At 39.7% G+C, this 21510-nt stretch overlaps 2 protein-coding genes across 3 annotated transcripts; one reads left to right on the top strand and one right to left on the bottom strand.

Annotated features, from left to right (window-relative positions):
* Positions 1–9582: 9582 nt before the first annotated feature.
* On the bottom strand, positions 9583–12239 carry LOC115740134 (transcription factor HHO5). Its single transcript, XM_048271243.1, has 6 exons — positions 11932–12239; positions 11691–11897; positions 11285–11436; positions 10851–11190; positions 10248–10324; positions 9583–10141 (listed from the first exon to the last, which is right to left on the bottom strand). Exons 2-6 carry the CDS (start codon positions 11887–11889, stop codon positions 9875–9877), a joined length of 1035 nt encoding a protein of 344 aa, XP_048127200.1. The 5' UTR covers positions 11890–11897; positions 11932–12239; the 3' UTR covers positions 9583–9874.
* Positions 12240–17072: 4833 nt separating this feature from the next.
* On the top strand, positions 17073–21244 carry LOC115740132 (pentatricopeptide repeat-containing protein At4g37170). Of its 2 annotated transcripts, none has more exons than XM_048271095.1 (2): positions 17073–19951; positions 20341–21244. In XM_048271095.1, exon 1 carries the CDS (start codon positions 17141–17143, stop codon positions 19223–19225), a length of 2085 nt encoding a protein of 694 aa, XP_048127052.1. In that variant the 5' UTR covers positions 17073–17140; the 3' UTR covers positions 19226–19951; positions 20341–21244. The 2 variants fall into 2 exon arrangements, with proteins under 2 accessions (XP_048127052.1, XP_030529394.1); XM_030673534.2 differs by having other exon boundaries at positions 20486–21242.
* The last annotated feature ends 266 nt before the right edge of the window (positions 21245–21510 follow it).

Here is a 21510-nt window from a genome sequence, read left to right as displayed (position 1 = left end):
TTGGAATTTTGACTAAGCTCAAGGCTTCATTTGTTTTGCAAAAAATGATTGATCCGAAACACGCTTTTCTAAAAATAATCACTCATATTGCTTGAAATAATTAATGAATAAAAACCGTTTCATTATAGACAATAGGTTAGATAAAACACATCTTGTTCTTTCATTTTCGTAAGCAATTATTTTTTGAAAATTGTTCCCAAATCATTTATTTATCACGAAACAAGCACACTAGAAGTGTATACTAGTCATTGACGAGTTTAAAAAATACAAATTTTAATTGGAAGTTTCCCAAACGTTATTCTTGAACTTTTTATATAAATGTAATTAAGTAACTGTATAAGAAACTAAACAGTATTTTATTGTAAGAAATTTTTCCACTACATAGGATTTTAGTATGGTGTTGCGACCTAAAATCAGGCTAATGGATTATCGGGTTAATTAAATTAACTAACCTAACTTGGACCCTCCCAAGTCTTATCAAATCGCAACTTAGGTTCAATTCATGAAAAATTATTTAATTGGAGCCGGCACTAATCATTTACGGTAGGTTGATTAGAAACCTATATAAAATAGCGGGAAAACTATTTTATATCTACGAATTAGAGAAAGTGAGTTCGTGGACTTGGTTACGCTAATTGAAAAATTAACACCCTTTCGGTACCAATTTCATGAAAAAGCCTCTTCCGATTGATCGATGTGAATTGAACGATTTTGATTAATTGGAAAAATGAGACATGAAGACCATATATTATGCGCCCAGAGGATGATTTTTTTGGTATTTTCGGCAATAAAAGAAAACATTCAAAAGCAATAAAAAATTTGAATAAAAATAAACAAAAATGCCCATAATATACCTTTTAATTTTCGATTTTTATGAAAATCCTCTCATTCCCAAAGATTTGGGCTAGAGCGAGATTTTATCCGTTATATCCTCAAGGATTGGAGCCAGTATGCGGATATGTGTATAGAAAAATAACATCCTTTTCGCCAAAGGACAGAACATGAATTTATATACTAAATTACCATCCCATTCCATAAGATCGTGGATAAGGTGTGTGATTTATTTTTCTGACGGGTCTAAGCACATAGGGAGCATATATTATGGGCGTGTTTGTTTAAAATTGTGCAAATTTTATTACAAATCAAAACAAACAAGCACAACAAAAATAAAATAAAAATGAGTCAATTTATTTTGGATTTTCGAAAATATGAGAGGGTGGCCAAAAATATGGCATTGGGGTCCACCTTTCCTCATCTAAAAAAAAAACTTGATCCACTTTTAATTTGAGAAATTATCTTTAAGGTTCGGAAAAAATTATTTTGGATAATTCTCAAAATTTAAGATAAACATCCAATCAAGCACAAATCTTATCTCTAACAATCAAGCACTATCAGAAAATCACAAGATAAATCAGATCAATCATGGATGAGCATTCTCATCAAATCACATATTAGAAATAACATCCAAGATCAGAAATTATCCATATCAAATATGATATTATCCAATTCAAACATTTTCAAAGATTAGATAAAGTTTAGGCTAAAAAAAAACCTCATCCACAACATAGAGATAATATCAAATAACCAAGGATAATGTTGATTAACTAACCTTAGATAAACTTCAAAGCATGGATCATGCATGAGCATAGAGCAATTCAGGCAAGTGTGACAAGTGTGCCGAAAATCATTATCCAATTCACCAAAAATTCAACCTTTTCCAATTCGATTTAGATCATAGAAAAATGATGAACAATTTTAGCTTTGAGAAAGGAGTTTTTCCAACCAAATTACATCGATTCTCTACATTATTCAATTAGTTTCAATGATTAAACTGAATTTACTCAAAAAGGTCTGAATTTTTACGCAGCATATATCAATTTTCAGTTCTAGTACGAATTTGATAGAGAAAGTTTGAACTTCTCAATTTTTAATTGCAAATCAAATATGTTCATCAAGGTATTGAGACATATATGCAAGTTTCCAAGTAAACGAGCACGAATTGCAATAAAAAAAGTTGAGAGATTTACCTTTTTTCAAGCTAAATTTGCAACACGCACAGTTTGAGAATTTCGCCCAAAACTAGCACTTTTTGAGCTCGATTTGCCGCCAAAATACTCCAAACAGCCTAACACAAGTAGGAACAAAGTTAGACCTTCAAAAATTGGTGAAACAGGGGCTGATCGATCTCAATTTGTGGCTGGAACAGTGTTGCAAATTGGATTGGTCAGTGGTTGTAGCTTGGCTTGTTGTGGTGAGTGTGCCTGAGAGAGAAAGCCAAGATTGAACGTGGCTGAATTGTAACAGGACAGCAAGAAACACCAGAGTTGTGTGATGGATGACAAAGCTGGTGTCGAGTTGTGTGGTGGATGACAAAGCTAGTGTGGAGCGTAGATGAAGAGAGGCTTTGGCTCGATGACAAGAGAGACAATCAAATCCTCGATCTTGCTCGTGAGAACCTTCTGTTTGGCTCTTAGGAGTACCGCAAATTTCAGAGCGTGAGCCGACCCGTTTCAACGTGAACAAAGCTTTTTATTTATAGAGCTTGTCTCGGCAATCCTAGTAGGAGTAAGAGTCGATTTGGATCATCGGATAGAGAGTTTTAGTTAGAACGGGATCTAATGTAAGCCTTAGATTTTAAGAGTCCGCATCCACTAAAACTTTCTGTTATTTTCAATCAAATAGCGATAAAATTTTAGTTCCTTAAGATTCTAGTCTCTAGTTAAAATAAGACTCTTTTAATAAATTTTGAATTTTGACCTTAAAAGAGTCCTAATCTAGCTTAACACCTATCAATTTCGGCCAAAGTAGATGTCATCATGGGTTGGCGAAATTCCCTCATTTTATGGGCTACTTCACACAACTTCGGCATTGATCAGGCCTTATTTGATGAACTAACCCATTAAATTAAAAGCCTTTTCTTTAAGCGGTGCTCGTAATGTGGTGGTCAACGTCCAACCCCGAACATGTTATTGATCCACACAGGAGGAGGTGCCATGGCAAACGTCTGGCCTACATCTACGAGGCCAAAGTAAAAAAGAATGGTTCATGCTACTGCTGCAACAGAGATGTTGTTTGTGCTAAATTGAAATCCAACTTGTCTCGTTGATGGAGTGCTGCTAAACTCATGCGCGTCTACATTGGGGACTAACCCTAGCACGTACCTTTCGAAATTAATCATGATTCTTATGCTTAAGGAAATTTGCCTCCTCCCGGCACTTCCTTCATTATGCTTGGCCGAAAATCACGTGCGAGTTCGAGTCCTACCGCTCATCAATTCTAAGCTCAATTGACTCATCTCTAATCTTAAATGCAATGACACGACTGACAGAAAATAAATATGCAATGCATAGAGAATTATATTTTTTTTTTGTGAGAATTATGTCTAATCTTCATTTTGTGCTTAAATGAACGAATTTCTAAAAATCAAAATTTAGGTGTTAACAGATGGCGAATGGGGTAAGAATAAACCAAACTATGCACCGAACATGTGGATAGCGATTTTGACACACACACACATGTGTATCTGTGTATGTATATTATATGTAAAAACTGAAAGTAACTCACATAGACGACTTTTGATGTAACAACAATGCTTATCTTTAACTTCAAAGTTAAGCGTGCTTAAGCTAAAGCACTACCTAGGAAAGTGCCTGCATATACACTAAAGGACAAAACCGTGAGGCTTTCCACATGTTCGAGCAATAGGACGGGCCAAAGCAAACAATACCTCAAGCGAGTTAATTCAGAAAAGTCACAATCTAGTATTAGAGCGGGATCCCCTACAATAGGTGTGTGGTTCAGGGATGAAATATGCCGAAGCCGATAAGCCTATAACGACACAATCCTATGAAGGCAAAGAGTGGTTGTCGAGGCTAGAGGGCCTGGACAAGGAACGGTTCCTGGCGGTGACAGTCTTTCATGTTGGATCATTGAGTGCGTAAATAACATAAGAAGAATCAATATTTATGGCTCACTGAGACTTTAAATGATAATTGTTAATTATTTTAAAAACTTAAGTTATTGATGATAGTGTAGTTTGATGTTTGAATATTGTAACACTTCCCTTCATGCATAGGTAGTGATGGTGTAAAAATAATTACATGTGAAAAGCTCACACTATTAAGGTTCTATTTGTTTTGCGAAAAATGATTGATCCGAAGAACGTATTTCTAAAAATAATTGCTCCTATTGCTTGAAATAATTGGCTAATGAAAAATGTTTCATTATAGACAATAAGTTAGATAAAACTTATTTTGTCCTTTCATTTTTGTAAATGATTATTTTTTTTAACATTTTTTCAAAATCATTCATTTATCGCAAAACAAACGCACCAGAAGTGTATATTAGTCATTAACAAGTTTAAAAAATACAAAGTTCAATTGGAAATTTCCTAAACGTTGTTCTAGAAATTTTTATATGAACGTAGATAAGTATCTAGATTATAACTGTATATGAAACTAAATAGTATTTTATTTTAAGAAATTTTTCCAATAAAATATGCAATTAATGTTGGAGTCATCCAAATTTAAATAATATTCTTTAAGGATGGAAATTTTTGTGTAGGCAACATAACTTGTCATATGTGGCTCATGCATAATGTGTAACGGCCCAGTCCGATAAAAACGATGAGTGATCGTTGAGGCCATAGAGCTTGTACAAGGAGCGGCTTCTATTAGCTTTTAGGATGGCGAATGGTGTAGAAATGAACCAAACTATGAATCGAAAATATGGATAGCGATTATGTGTGTGCGCGCGTGCGCGCGCATACGTATGTATGCATATGTGAAAGCTGAAATTAACTCACAGAAGTGCCTTTTGAGTTAATGACAATGCTTAGCTTTTGAACTCCAAAGTTAAACGTGTTTAAGCTATAGCACTACTTGGGAAAGTTTCTGCATGTACATTCAAGGAAAAAACCGCGAGGCTATCTACATGTTCGAGCTATGGAATGAGCCAAAGCGGGCAATACCTCAAGTGAGTTAATTTAGGGATGTCACAAATTGGTATGAGAGTGGGATCTCCTCCAGCTGGTGTGTGGTTCAGGTACGAAATACATGAAAGCTAGTGGGCCTGTAACAACTCGGTCAGAAAAGGGTGATAAGTGATCGTCGAGGCTATAGTGCCTAAAGAAGGAGCGGTTATTGGCAGGCTTTTAAGATAGTGATAGGGTAGGAATGAACTGAATCGTGCACCAAACAAGAGATAGTAATTATGGATATATATGTGAAAACTACCTCTAAGAGGCGTCCTTTGACATGCCAACAATGCTTACCGTTGGAACTCCAAAGTTAAGCATGCTCAGATTAGGGCATTACCAAAATAGATGACCTCCAAAGAAAGTGTCTATATGTACGCTAAAGGATAAAATTGTGAAATTGGACAATACCTCGAGTGAGTGAATCTACGTACGTCACAGAATGTCAATAAAAAAATCACAGTTTATTACTTAAAGCCAATTCGAAGAAAGAAACAATAGAAAATAATTGTTCCCATTAATATAAGGTAGGATACAAGTAATATTAAAGGAATACTTTCTCAGACACATGACACATGCAATTTGAATTCATTGTCTGATTTTTATCTTTCAAACAAACCATCAGTTCTATGTACATTTGATATAGAAAGTAATTGTTCTAGATAGTACTATTTTAATCCATTGGAAACTAGAACAAAGTACGCAATAAAAACTATACACAAATTATTTGTATCTATTTTGATGAAGAAAATTCAAATATATCACTTTTAAACTTTATGAATGAGAAGACATCTTTTTGATTTGAGAGATTTCATTCTTATCCAACGGATTCACATCTATACATATCGCATACAAAATTGATGTTCACGTTAAGTAAATTATAGATTTTAATGTAAAGTTTTGGTAAACATTACAAAAAAAGAGTTTGAGCTTTGAAACTAAATATGAAATTATTTCCCATATAGTCAATATTAATATATTTTTTTGACCAAAAAAATATTAATATATTTTTTCCATTTGGGGAGGGGGCCTACCCATATGATCTATCCTTCCCTATATATCTCTCTAGTACCAATAAAATTATTTTTGGTTTTATATCGAAGTATGGGATAAGTACACCGTGAGTGCCATAACTTATATACGATGTTCACTTGAGTGCTATAACTTTCAAAACGTTCACTTAAGTGTCATAACTTTCAAAAATCGTTCACTTGAGTGCCACGTCGGAGCAAAATCGTTCACTTGAGTTCTACATCAACTTTTCATGTGTGCCACATCGCCTTTCCGACATGTCACGTTAGCTTTCCGATTGCCACGTCAGCTTTTCCAAGGTTCACGTCAACATGGCACTCAAGTAAATGAATTTTGAAAGTTATAGCACTTAAATGAACGTTTTGAAAGTTATGGCATTCAAGTGAACGCCGTACAAAAAGTTATGGCACTTCTGGTGTACTTTTCCCTCGAAGTGTAGGTCGGGTTTCGATCTAAGTCTATAGCGTGGAAATTGATAATAACATAGGCCAATGATTTGCTTCAATTAAAGAATGTAAAGCGGAAGAGATAGATTCTTATATATTTCGATATGAATAGAAAAGAATACAGGGAGCCTATTTATAGGCTTTATCCATGATATGCACTATCAAAAAGATATATGCATAACCCTCATAGATGTACAGAATCAAGTAAATATTCTATTTCGAACTGAAGAGTCGAAACATCTTGCTCCGATACAATTTCACTTTGGCATAACCGTTACCAATTATTCTAAAAATTTAAAATGTTACGTCAAATGTAATACACGTTATCGTGAGATCCACCATAGTTTTTTTTTTTTTTTTGGTCGAAGATCCACCATAGTTGACTATTGAAGTAGAGCATTTTTTTTACCCGCCATGCATTCAGATAATTATTCCTGAAGTTGCTGTCTAGGGCTTGCTGCAGAAAACTTTTGTACCCCCTCAAAGATGCAAAAGGAGCGAGAAGAACGAGCTTCATCTAGCAGAATGTTGGCGTTTGGAGACTAGTATGAAGAAGGAAGGCATGTGGGTGCTGTATTATTGCACTGAAGCGAAGCGATTCTGAGTCGTCCATTGTCCTCAGCGCAATATACTCGTGGGGTCACCACATCCTGATCTCTTCGTAAGATCTTGAAAGTGACTGCTTTGTCTGTACTGCTTGGTGCGCAGCGTTATACCTGAAAACTGGCCAGCTAATCTGATAAAGTGGGCTAATTCTTTTTGCCACATACTGAACAGGATTTAGTAGAAAAAGTTGCCCTCATCACGGTCCAAGATGGTAGAAATATCTGCTGCCCAACCGCCCCTTGGAAGTATCCAAGCAAGTTTCTGGCCAAAAAATTGAAAAATGTAGACCTATTGATCAAAGAAAATGTAAATCAAGAGCAAGACGGGTGTAACCAAGAATCGACGATTTCTATATATTGGTCGATATGTCGTGTATTGGTGACACCGCTGATATGGTGTACGATTGTGTTTCTCACATGGTATGCCTTCTCTTTCGATTTTTAAGTTTTGAATCTGCTCACATTCTGATTGGCTTGTTTCTCCACATGTTATTGTCATATGAGGTGAAGATTGCATACGAGTACTTTGTCTTCAAAAGGAGTTCGAAGATTTTTACCAACCCTAGGAGAAATGCTCAAGTGGCCTTTGGGATCGGTTATTCACTTGTGAATGAATCAACAAGCTCTCTCCAACTTCGTGGGAAACCTTATTGAATGACACGAAAGGGAAACAATAAGTTGGAAATTTGAGTACATATTAAATGGAAAGTAGCGCGTAAAGCACATATGTAGAATTATTGGCAGAATGACTCATTCCTTGCAATATTATCGGGAAAGTAATTCATTCAACTAATTAGAAAAATTTCCACAATCTCATGTCCTAAAAAAATTTTAAGTTAGTATTGGAATGTGGTTCATACTTTTCATCAACAAAAATGCACAACGAGTCCCGCTCTCCCGTGAGAGGACAGGGGTTTGGGGGACAGAGGTAGCGCCCTTCTGACGAAGTATTAATTTAAGGGTGAATCAAGATAAACTCTCTCTCTCTCTCTCTCTCTCTCATTCATTATGTTTGTGTGTTTAATCCTAACAGTTTGTTGGTAGACTAGATCAAACACATAATTCATGATCAACAACTCTTCAATCCTCATATTTCTAATCATACACCACATTAAACCAAAGATTTTCCACAACAAGCAAGCTAACTGTTCACCCCTAGTTTCTTGCATTAACGTTCATTTCCTAAGTAAGGAAAATTACCAAAGAAGTCATAAACCTATTGTAATTGTGCCAATTTAGTCCTAAACCTTTCTTTTTTTTTGCCAATTCGGTCTTAAACCTTTTGCAATTGTGTCAATTCGGTCCATCCGGTCAAATTTGACCGGCCAATGCTGACGTGAATGCCGGTTGGCGCCAAACGTCCGACACATTATTTTAATTTTTTTATTAATTTATTTCTTTTTCTTTTTTTTCCCTCTTCGTCTTTTCCCCCTGGCCCTTCGTCTTCTGCCTCTAGCCCTTCGTCTTCTGCCTCTAGTCGGATGGACCGAATTAGCACAATTACAAAAAGTTGAGGACTAAATTGATCAAAAGTTAAAGTTTAGGACTGAATTGACATAATTGCAATAGGTTTAGAATTTTTTTAATAATTTTCCCATCCTAAGTAAGAAAGCCCAAAATAAGGTGAACGAAGAAGGGGTGCCACTACACAATTAGTAACAGCACAGAAGAAGCGAAGAGTCTATTGTAGCTTGACACCTCCTTATGCTAAGTCAGATTCAAAATGCATTGCCATTCAATGATTCATGTAAACCCGATCATGGTCTGGCAGTCCACTGAACCCGTCGAGCCTCATCCAATCCAACAAAACTTAAAAGCATATGTGCAATGAGTCTAGGCAAGTAATTTCCTTTCCAGGCTTGACCTACCTATATTGCCCACTCGGGCCTGTTGGTCATTCTATTAATAAGATTGATTTTTTTTTTACCTTTTAGCTTATTGGTTCATGAGCCTAGCCTAACTCGCCTATCGATCAAGTCTATTTACATGCTAAAAAAGTTACGTTTGAGCTTGGACACTGTATCCTAGGGACAGCATTTCCATGGAAGCCAACTGCGAATCTATTCCGGCAAATTAGCATCCTTTAAGAAAGTATCATTTGCATTGTTGCATTGCTTTCTTTCTTGACCGGCGGAAGTGCGCAGCAAAAATCCGATACTTTTAGAAAATTACCAAAAAGAGCTTCAGTCCGAACCCGTCAACATATACAATTGAACCCACCTTCACCCAAAAATTTAAACCAATGAATTGTGAACCAACTTGTATATATTGATTGCTCTACACGACACCAACTCTTTGATGTGGGACTTCTCTAGCACAACTCACACATGCATCTCAACATCCACTTCTTTCTAAGTTTCACCGCTCCTATCTGAATCAATAGAGCATTGTATGCAAGCAAGCATTCATGCGGCCGTATCTGATGAACATGCAGAGGATAGTGACTCAGATGGTGGTTGCAATCTTGCTCAAACTTGTTGGGAGTATTGGACAACACCTCGCCGCCAACCGAGATTGGTGAAGCATCAGTCAAATGGAAGAACCTCACATTTGATAGAAGTGAGTAAAGTTACATAAGTTCATGAATCCATCAATGGCTCCCAGGAAAAAAAACCAATACAAACGGAGAACAAGTTCGTCAACACGGGGAGAGAGGAATCGAATCCAAGACTTCTCTGCTTTCTCTCAACTACAACTGGCGAAATTTCTCCCCTGTGAAAATGGCTTGGCAAAAAGAAAACGGTTGTTAGTTTCTCTCATCGCCTGAGTTTTATTTATACGTTCTAAGATCCCGTAACCGGCGTCAGTTGCCAAGTTTAATGGGCTGTGAGTTTCTCTCCGAGCACAGTAATCCAACTGTCGCCTTCAGAGTTCTCGTCTTCATCTGTCATCTCCGTGCTTTCCCTTCCGGCACTAGAAACTGCTCGAGCAGATGCACGGGCAAGAAGAGGGCCTTGGGGAGAATAGGACTCTGAGGTCCTCAGTTCTGAGTGGTCCACGGCGCATCGTTCTTGCACTAAAGATAAGCCATTTGCCACAGCGCCTGACGGTAATGGGATTCTCCTGATATGAAGTCTATATTTCTACAAGAATTTGGAAACGGTAATGTAATCAGAATTAACATAAAAGATTAGCAAATGATGAGGTAATTGGAGAAGCAAAGTTTCCTATGGTTGACGGATGATTTACCTGTAAATGACTTTTAACTTCGTCATTAGTAAGGCCTTCGACTTGCATGAGTTCTCTGATTTGTTTTGGAGTAGCCACTGCAATTTAGAAAAAGGAGAGACATTAGATATTATCTACTATCTATCAGAAACTGCAGGTGACTTCCTCATCTCCTATGCAGACAACCAACTCAGACAGCAAAATTAGAGCAAGACTTCATATATCATCGTGAACTCAATTCAAATCTGGGGAATCATGGATTACAGGGGAACAGAGAGCGATAGGCATTTCCACCTCTTTTTTTTTTTTTCATTTACTCCAATTTTCTAAGTGGAACAAGGGAACAAGTAAATGTTCTTAAGGGCTTTCTGCAAATGCTCACGTTGATCGCACCAGATTGGTCCGACCTATCATTTGGAAAGAATCAAACTACAACTTCAGACAAGCTTCCTCAATCAAAAGACAGAATGAGTACTCAAATAAGTGTGAAAAATTTCCAATTCAAATGAAAACTGTGTCATATAAATCACTCACAACATATGTAGTTTTAGATCATCGTCACAATTCACGGTTGTCCAAGAAGTAATAATCCAAGAAAGCACAATTCAGGTTCTAGTGACTGACCCTGTGCTCCACCGAGCTGCTCCAACGCCTCCATGAACCGGCGGTGGAGCTCGGGTGACCAGCACCGCCTTTGCTTCCTAAGTGGATGCTGCTGGTGTGGACTTCTCTGCAATTTCGTGCTGTCCGTCGAGAAGGGCGACTCGAAACTGAGCTTCTTGACATTATCATTATCAGGGGAGGCCGCTATAGAGGTCGGAGTCAAAAGGGTAAGTCTAGAAATTGGTGAAGAATCCTTGGCCTCCTTCAGCGGAGCTCCAAGGAGACCAAATGGCAAGAATGCCTCTCCTTTCTTCTTGTAGTCACATGGCTCGATTGGGTTCTTCTCGGCTGAATACTGATCCTGAATTTTGACACAAAAAGGATTCATATCTTGCAACTAAAAGACAAAAAATCAGCGGACTTCAACATGAATTAGTGATGACAAGTCTTATTACCGGATTCTGATCAGGAGAGCCCATCCACTTCTGAAGGTCGCAAGAATCCTTGTTTTCCACTTCTGCCCTCTTATCTCTATCAGAATTTCTTTTCAGTCGAACAAATCCCAATCTCTTGCACTGCAATTGCTCCTCCTTCAACCTTTCCATGGCTATAGAGATTAACAGAAACCAAAAACAATTCAGAAATCCATTCTTTCAAAAGGAAAGGTCCAGCTTTTCCAGAAATCAGTCATGTCAAGAAAGATAAAACGCCAGTTTCTTTTTTCTTTTCTTGCGGGAAAAGATTGAAGAGAGAGAACTTCCATGAAATAATTTCACGGGATTAAGGCCAGCCAATCGTGTAGGACTCCTACCCAGTTATGAATTAAGGCCGGCGAAAATCACTGAAGAGACAGTAACTCACCGTCGTTCAAGAGAAGCATGCAAAGAGGCAGCTCGCGCTTAAAAGGGTCTATTTTCCTCATCTCCTCCTCCAATCTTTCCACATAGTCATCGAGCTTTGACATTTTCTGGTGGCGATCTGGGATCGCAGAGACCTCCCTGAGAAATTCGGACACTGGTCGAGGCTCGCGAGCCAAGCTCAAATCCAAGCTCAGTTCCATCTCTCTCTCTCTCTCTCTCTCTCTCTCTCTCTCTCTCTCTCGAGATTTCTTCCTCCTCCTTCTTCGAGGGGACACTTCGATTTTCGCGTGGTGATTCTCTCTTCACATTTGTCCGAGAGCGCACTGCTGAGGAGGAGGACAGAGGGCAGTTCTTATTAAAAAGGAAGGGCTAGATTCAGGACACGGAGATTCGATGTTCTCGCCTCTCGGGTCGTCGCGTATTTTTTTTAACCAAATAGAAACTCGGCGACTCGGCGTCTCGACTCGAGCGAGTTTCCCGTGTTGGATCGGCGAGAATCTTTCAGATTCTGGACTCACGCGGCGAAAATGAAAAGCACCCAGCTTATCCTGGTTCCCCCCCCGTATTTCCATTTATGCCCCTTTGCCTTTGGTCCCCGCAAGATTCCTCTCCCAGGAAATTTTGGGAGGCACCGCGGGGGCCCAAATACCGACACAGTTTGTTGGCCCACGTGTCCTTGCCTGATTGGATTAGGTCCAGGCCTCAGGGTAATTCGGTCATTTCCTACTTTGAGAAATCTATCAAATTAGGACAGCCGATCCGTGCTCACATTTAATATATGGTCACGAAATTTGTGTGAAGTTTTCTTTATATCTTCTCAAGCTTTACCTCAATGGATATGGTGAGGTGCAAAATGTATTCCGTACAGCTCAAGCCAAAGAAAGTCATTGCTAATTACTTTTTGTTCCAAATACTTGGTGTTTCACTTTTCTTTTAGGAAGATAGAGGAATTAAGTAGGTGATTAGTCATGCGACGGATATACACAAATCGGGTAAGACTCCACCTAGCGAATAACGGATGTGGCATTCGAGGTTTTTATAAGTAGAAATTGGAATAATTAGGACATCGAATTTGCCACATCCAAAATAGAGCAATTGTTACATTTTTTTTTATATATTTTCGAGTGAAGAAGATACCTCCTTCCTTCAATGTGTCAATTCGTAACAAAATACAATCTAGGAAGTCTCGTGAACAAACAGATGTGGCTACTACCCTAAATCACCACGCTAGCAAGCTCAAGCGGGTCCCACCTAATCAGAAGGAGATTGCATGTCCGCTTAGTTCGAGACCAATAAATTGAGCAAGCACATGTGACGACCTAGACTCGTTAAGTATGGAGGGACATGCTAGTGCAACGTCTTGGCAGTACATGGGCGAGGCTAAGCACATGTCTTCTATCTCACGTCACCTAACGGGAGTCATAGGCTAGTTGATAAAACTTGGGGTTCTCTACTTTATGTAACGCGTTTTAAAAGTGTGAGGGCTCCGGCCCAACACAGATAATATTACATAGTGGTAGACCCCAACGTCCTTTCGGGTGGTATCAAAGCCGAATCCCGATAGTATAGGGGGCCACAGCAAGGGCGTTGTGCTCGAAGGAGACTAGAATGTGACGATCCGGACTCGGTAAAATACGGAGAGACGTGCTAATGCGACGCCTTGGCAATACGCGGGCGAGCTCAAGCGCATGTCTTTTGTTTCACGTAGCTTAGGGAGAGCTTTGGGCTAATTGATAAAGCTTGAGTTATCTATTTTGTATAACGAGTTTTAAGAACATGAAGGCTCCAGATCAAAATGGATAATATTACACAATGATAGTCCCTAAGGCCCTTCAGCATACACGACGACGAGCATGAAATAAGAGAAATGTCCAAAGATCATCGAAGAAAATTCCATGATTGGAGAATTAGGGGTAAATGGAATTAAACTTTCGAACAATGATAATAAATTCGGTGCGATTGCGTGCTAGAGAGAGAGAGAGAGAGAGAGAGATGAGTCTTTGGTCAACATTGGGGGGAACAGTTCCCACGTGCGAGATTCTCGAGAGCAACAGCAACTTTCACCTCCGATCGTCCATCCCATAGGACGCCTCATGATCACACACGCACTCCTGTCCCGTCCCCACCGGTCATCATCCAGCACGAGCAACCCTTCACCTCCCGAAATTCTCACGACCGCCGCCGCCGCAGCCGCCAACGCGACGCTGACGCGTGGCGAGAACCTTCTCTCGAAACGAGCCCCGTCAGATTCCCCTCCTGTAGACGCAGATCGTTGCCCCTGGAAATCTTCCTTCGGGGAGCCGATTCCCCGCTTTGGGGCAATCGAGAGCCGCCGGTTCTGTCGCGCGTGTTTCCGCGGTGCGATCTACGGCGCTGTTAGGGATAAGGATTCGTCGGGGCTTTTGGCATTTTCTCCTTTTTTTTTTATCGATCGATTTCGGTCTCGTCTTTGCTCTTTTTAGGACAAGAGTGAAGAGGAAAAGATGCCGCTGTTTCTTCCGAAAGGGACACCCCGCCCCTTCGTCGCCGTTCATTCGACGAACCTCACGGATGTTCCCTTCTTTTCTGGCGTTTCATCTGACTCTGGCCCGTGACATGCTCGTCATATTTGTCATATAATGTAGCCAAGGTCTAATTCTTCACCGTCCTCCCATATGCCGATGAGAACCAGATAGGAGCGCCATGCCGCGCCGGGACATTTTCAAGTTTCGAGCGGGAAAACGCAGCAATACCACGACGCCTCAAAACGGGCCTAACTTCGAAAGAAAAGGATGCGCGTATCCCACAATTCGAGAAAATGAGCTAGTATTAGCCGTTTATTTTTATCCTTTTTTTTTCTCTTTGGGAGATACCAAAACGTCTCATTTGAGATTACCGATCGAAGATGTCGGGGATGATGTGAAGGTTTAAAATCTTGGATAGTTGGAAATCAATCTAGATTCTCGTTCATCCATATCCTTTGCATCGACATCACCCATCTTGTAATTGAATTAAAATGGTCATGTCGGTACTTTTTTCGCAACCATACCACGACGGTTAAATTTCCGGCGGCCATGCTTCGATAAGATCGTTACCGCCCGCCTATCTTACTAAAAGTTTTGAAAAAGATTCTCTAAGCATTTTGCACAGGTTTTTAAATGATCTCACCCTTTGCTTTATTGGTAGAAGTAGAACCTTTGAATGAGCTCCGAAGTTTGAAGTCCACACAATTCTCTCTTCGATGGAGAATGGATACTTTGCACGTCAGGGACAGCAGGACAAATCAATTGTCCTTTTGGATACAATTTCGGAGAAATTCATGGAGAATATCGAGAGAACTTCGAAAGATTGTGTACGAAGAAAAAAAGAAAACAATGAAAGAAAAAAAATATAAAAAAATTCATATATATTTTTTAAATTATGGAAATTTTTCATAGTGTTTTAGCTATACATATCTTTAAAAATTTATTTTTTCTAAATTTAATTTTATTATTAAAGTGTTTTAGTAATATGGGTCATGTTGGATATGAGTTGAGCCGGATTTGGATCGCTGGATTTATATAGCATGAAAATGTATCAAAACGGGTTAAATTGGTCAATATGAGTCGAACCATTTTTTATTCGATCCGACCCACCCATTTGACAGTTCTAATGAAGAGAATCAAGCTATTCTGGAGTTCTTTCGGCCCCGTACTTACAAAGAGGAAAATACCATGGCACTATTCCCATGCATATCATGCCACCACAGATTCTCTCCACTCAACATTGGATGAGCATAAGTGAAAATAATCCAGAACCAATAGATTTTCCTGAGGCATAAGAGAGCTCAAAGAATCTTATCTCAAGCAAGATTTTAGCTTCGACGGAAGTCCTAATTTCGATCAAGATCATGAATTCATCAATAAGGAAGGAATCTTTCATAGTTTTCCTTCTTCTTTTTTTCGAACTTTCATAGTTCACATGACTACTTTAATAAAGTTGAAGTTGCATTTTGAGTTTGTGCGAAATCTTTCTAGCTTTTGATCATATGATGGCTTTGTAATATTTCTTGCCGATCGATAATATGCTTTTTCAACCATACTGGTCTCGATTTCGAAAAAAAAAAAAACAATACTGGTCTTGATGTCTTTACTACCCTTAAGCTCGGCTATAAAAGGCGAGGTTATGTTTGAATAAAAATCAATGTCAGGAAAATTTTAAAAAAATACTTTCCCAAATTCCACTGTGTTCTTTCAAATGTTCTTCTCAGCCATTCTCCTCTAGGCCTGGTGATACTTCGAGGACAAAATTACAATTTCCGACAAGATGAGTTGGTTCTGTAAGTATTGCTTTTCATTTGCCGCTATATGCGAATCTTGTGAATTGAAAAGCTATTCTGAGGACAGAGAACTTGAGATGGAGATTAACAATGTTCGGAGATTAACCGAAAATTCCATTTAATGGCTAAGAAGAAGGGCCCGTGCGTTGAAAAGCGTGCCACCATTCGAAGTAGGGATGAGCATAGTCTGGTAAGGAATTGAGGACCGGATCGGTGGCCTGGATTCTCAATTTTCGGAACTGGACCAGACCACTTGATCCAGTCCGGTTCGACTCCCGGGGTGATCCAATAAAACTAGTAAAATGAAAATGAAAGGGAGATGTATTTAAGAAAAAAGGGACTTGTTTGAAATTCACATATCTACATATAATATTCTCGTGATTCACATTTCACAGTGAATATTAAATACAATATTTGATATTATACGTAGTTATGTGAATCTCATTTCTATTGTGTTAATGAGAAAATATTTAACTGGAAAATTTTCCCCATGTACAGGCCACTCTCTTTGTCTAGAATCTCTTTTCTACGCATACCAATTGCATTTAAAACATAATGATTAAAAATTTTGTTGGTTCGTTTCCCCTTAAAATCGAGAACCGGACCGCCAGGACACCGGTTTCACGTTGAGGGTCGGATCGCCTGGACACCGGTTCCACCTTGAGGAACCCGGAAACGAACCGGTGACCTCCAAAATCGGACCCAATCCGTCGGTCCGTTCCAATCGGTTTATCTTGTTAAGGTATAATTCAAGGGCTAGCACCACGAGATTTTAAGGGACTAGGCCCATATGATTTGGGAGAGAATGGGCATAAGGTACGACTTTCCTACATGGCCTATACTTAATTTTGAAGAATTGGACCGACATAAACACTTTTTTCAGTTAAAATGGTCTAATAGAGAAGCGTATGTTTACGTCCGCAGCAGCAATTAGTTCTTCTTTTTATCGAGATTTGGTTGGTGTTCAATCGATCATTCAATGGAGAATCGAACGAATTTCCATATGTTTCTTCGAAAAAGCACGTCTTGGCTCGAGCAATTCGTGTCCCAACCAATAAGTCAAAACCAATTAAATTCTAATCCGTCTTACCATGAGATGAACGATTTCGAGCACCATATTCGAGTACTGAAGTTGGTTTTCCCTCCACCTAAGCATGAGCTTCTTCGATTCCGAGTCCCGCCATTCTTTGAGAATGCTTTACCTCGGAGGAAGACTCTTCTCTCGTTCTTGTTCTTCTCAAGCCCAGCAACACAAGCCGCTTGTCCGGAAGACATTCTTCGGACCGAACGCCAAGGACGGGATCGTGCATCGCTTATGCAAGGAAAAGAAATTCAAGGAAGCCATGGACATCCTGTGCGACCAGAAGCGTTTGAGAGATGCGATCCGGTTGCTGGATCGGATCGAACGCCCCTCTGCTTTAGTATACTCGACGCTCCTGCAGTTTTGCCTCAAGCAGCGAGACCTTGGAGCTGGCAAAATGGTTCATGCCCATATGGGTAAAGCCGGGTTCTTGCCCGGGGTTGTCATTTCTAACCGGCTCATCGACTTGTACACGAAATGCGATAGTCTGGTCGATGCCCAGAAGACGTTTGATGAAATGCCTCACAGGGACCTTTGTTCTTGGAATACTATGATATCTGGGTATGCGAAAGCTGGTCGACTTTCGAATGCCAGGAGATTGTTTGATGAAATGCCGGAAAGAGACAATTTTTCGTGGACGGCGATGATGTCCGGTTATGTTCGCCATGACATGCCCAGAGAGGCGATTGGACTGTTTAGAATGATGCAAATGCTTGAAATTTCGATGTTGAACAAGTTCACTTTTTCCAGTGCTCTTGCTGCAGCTGCAGCTATTCCGTGTTTACGCCTAGGAAAAGAGATTCATGGTCATATATTGAGACTGGAGTTGGAGTCGGATGAGGTTGTTTGGAGTGCTTTATCTGATATGTATGGAAAATGTGGGAGTGTGGAGGAGGCTAAGCACATTTTCGATAGGATGATGGATAGAGATGTTGTCACATGGACAGCAATGATAGATCGATACTTTGGTGATGGGAGGATCGAAAAGGGTTTTATGTTGTTCTCCGAATTGATGTACTCTAGGATTAGGCCAAATGAGTTCACATTCGCTGGGGTTTTGAATGCATGTGCTGATCATTCAACAGAAGAGGTTGGTAAGCAAGTCCATGGGTACATGATGCGTAGTGGGTTTGATCCATTTTCATTTGCGGCAAGTGCCCTTGTCCACATGTATTCCAAGTGTGGAAATATGGAGAGCGCAGAGAGAGTGTTTAAAGGGATGGCACACCCAGATCTAGTTTCTTGGACGTCACTGATAGTTGGATTTTCTCAGAATGGTCTTTCCGGAGAAGCTATTAAATATTTTGACATGTTGCTAGAATCAGGTATTCGGCCTGATCATGTCACTTTTGTCGGGGTTCTTTCTGCTTGTACTCATGCTGGGTTAATAGATAAGGGTCTCGAATATTTCCACTCAATTACTGAACAGCATGGACTGACGCATACTCCTGATCATTATGCTTGTATAGTTGATTTGTTAGCCCGTTCAGGCCGTTTTAAAAAAGCTGAAGAGATCATTAGCACAATGCCAATGAAACCTGACAGATTTTTGTGGGCATCATTGCTCGGGGGCTGCAGAATTCATGGAAGCATGGAACTGGCAAAACGAGCATCCAAGGAATTATTCGAGATTGAGCCCGAGAATCCAGCTACTTACATCACTATGGCAAATATGTATGCTACAGCTGGTATGTGGGATGAGGTTACAAAAATCAGAAAGATTATGGAAGATAGAGGAGTGGTGAAAAAACCAGGTTTTAGCTGGACTCAGATCGAGAGAAAGCAACATATTTTCTTAGTTGGAGATACATCCCATCCGAAATCGAATGAGATACATGAATTTTTGTTGGTGATTTCCAAGAGGATGAAAGAGGAAGGATACGTGCCTGACACAAATTTTGTGCTACATGACGTGGAGGAGGAGCAAAAAGAGCAAAATCTTGCCTACCATAGTGAGAAACTTGCAGTTGCTTATGCTATTCTTTCGACCTCGCCAGGAACTCCCATCAAGGTGTATAAGAACTTAAGAACATGTGTAGACTGCCACACTGCTATTAAATTCATCTCAAAGATTATGGCGAGGAAGATTATAGTGCGCGACTCAAATCGTTTCCATTGCTTTGAGAATGGGATTTGTTCATGTGGCGATTATTGGTGACTAGAAAAGTTACAGTATGCCAAGCATCTGCACGGTTGTTATGAAGATGTCCTGGGAGTCTTCCACCAAGAATCAGATCTTCTTGTTAAACAACTTCATGTTGATACCAGAGATTGCTGTTGCATGAAATTTAAATGACCTATCCCAGCGAGGTTTCCTTGTTCACTCAAATTATCCTGGTAAATGGATATTCAGAAAGGTGGTTGCCATAAAAAAATAAGGCATCCTCCAACGGGAAGTTCTGGGATTAGTGACGTCAATCAGGTAGCCAGAATGCAAATGCAGTTTTTAATTCGAAGAGATTTGGCGATGTGTCGACTATTGAGGTCAACTTGCTTTTCTCTAGTCCACCACAGCAGCAAGATAAGAGCACTTGCCAATGTTGACGTATGAAAAACACAATCTTCAGGGCAACCAAGAAAGCTTGCATCTTGATAGCTGATATATTTCATTTTATTGCCTTTTGCTGGCTAGATGTTCGAAAGAGTATCTTAGAGCATCCATAAGCTTTTCAACATTACTCAAATATACTAGCACTGCACTTGGAACCAAGAAGATTCCTCCCCTCAACATCACCACATCAAGGAACGAAAATTTAAGGTAGATACCTACTCAATTCCTCCTGTCGACATCACTGCTCAGCTCTCTCACCCTAGTTTCTGGACCTCTACTTGCTGGTCCAGCAGTTGAAGTAGACTGATGAAGGAAACAAGCTAGAACCTACAGGTACATACATTTTGGCAACTTTGCAATTGGATCACTTATTTTTTGTTTAAATTTCTGAATGTACTGTGAGATTGGTGCACTTGGACAATTTGCTGGCCAATTTTTAACCAATGACTGAATTTTAGTCACTGAATGAGGGAAATTTCAACTCAGAATGGCCAAATTTCTTTTAACTTCTATATTTTGTGGTTAACGAGAATCAAGCAAGTCGCTTGTAAGCAGAAATAATAATTTTAACCAAGTCTATCTTACAAATAAGACAGCTTTGTCTCTTGTAACAGTAGATTTAGAAAAAAGTTAGAGAAGTCCCATGAATATGCCATGGTCGCTGATGGTTGGTGATGTAGAATTATCAAACTGGCTGTGTTGATGTCTAAATGTGTCCTGAGGTGATGCACTGTGCTTGGCAAACCGGAGTATATCCTAGCAGAGAAAGATTTGAAATTTATAGCGAGTTGACATATTAGTGAGTTTTATACAAGATGAATTATATGTATCATGATTGTTCTTGAATAATTCTATTGTGCAACACAGCGTTGCTCATCAGAGCGACCAATGCCGATGCTCCCCTAAAGCTGACTGATCATCTGAAACCATATGCTAAAATGCTTAAAGAAATCTCAGGATGCTCAATGTTCATGCTGCTTCATAATCTGTTAACTTGCAGTCGTGGCCTAGCACCGGTATAGCGTGCCCCAGTGGTTGGGACTCGCTAAATTCAATTAATACGTGGTGGAGTGTTCAATTCCCCTCTTGGGGCACGTATCCACATCTCATCCCGGAAGTGGGGGATGGGGCAACTCACCTGCACCGAGTGGTTCTATGCAGCCCAGGACCTGAGAGGGTGGCGGGTTTTCCCTGGTTATCGAAAAAGGGAGGACAGAGAACAAATCTGCAGCTGTTGGTGGAACTTCAAGATCAAGAATGCTACGTTGCAGTCTCCGCTAACTTTATGAAGGTTAGTTGAAGCGCATTGTTGGTTGATCATCTGGTCATTTATAAAGAGTGAGGGGTTAGATGATGAATGACCTTATGATTTATCCGTATTAAGTTACCATTAAGTTTGCAGGAGCAATGTTCTTATTTCTAGTTATCAGATCAACCAGATTGGAGTAAAGCAGTGTCTTTTCTATGAGGAGATTTACGATGATTTATATGGAGTAACTCCAAGAGATCTATACCTTTCCGCTTTTAATTCTCCTAACTAGCTAGTAAGACTATCTGCAATGTTCGTGCTTTTACGATGCAAGATGAATTATGGTTAGAGCGAGATGATGTTGCTTCTTCGTGTGAGCTTAACATCCAAGGATCCTGGCTAATGCTAATGTAATTTTGCGGCTAATCAGGAAAGAGTCAACCTGGGGTTAAAGCAAATTTTAATCCACTCTGTTTCATAGGATTAAACCCATTTTGGATGGCTTTGCATTAAAATAAGTTACTTTAGATCGGACCATTTTCAATCGGACCCTACCCCGACCCATGCTTTTGACCGGTCTAAGTCATACTTCCGTGAAAAGGTGGATGTAGTACAAAATGCAAAGCAATGAATGTGCCATCCA

The sequence above is a fragment of the Rhodamnia argentea genome, chromosome 1 (genome assembly GCF_020921035.1).
Source record: "Rhodamnia argentea isolate NSW1041297 chromosome 1, ASM2092103v1, whole genome shotgun sequence".
In the NCBI taxonomy this organism is placed as follows: Eukaryota; Viridiplantae; Streptophyta; class Magnoliopsida; order Myrtales; family Myrtaceae; genus Rhodamnia; species Rhodamnia argentea.
This window is presented reverse-complemented; position numbering and strand designations above follow the sequence as displayed.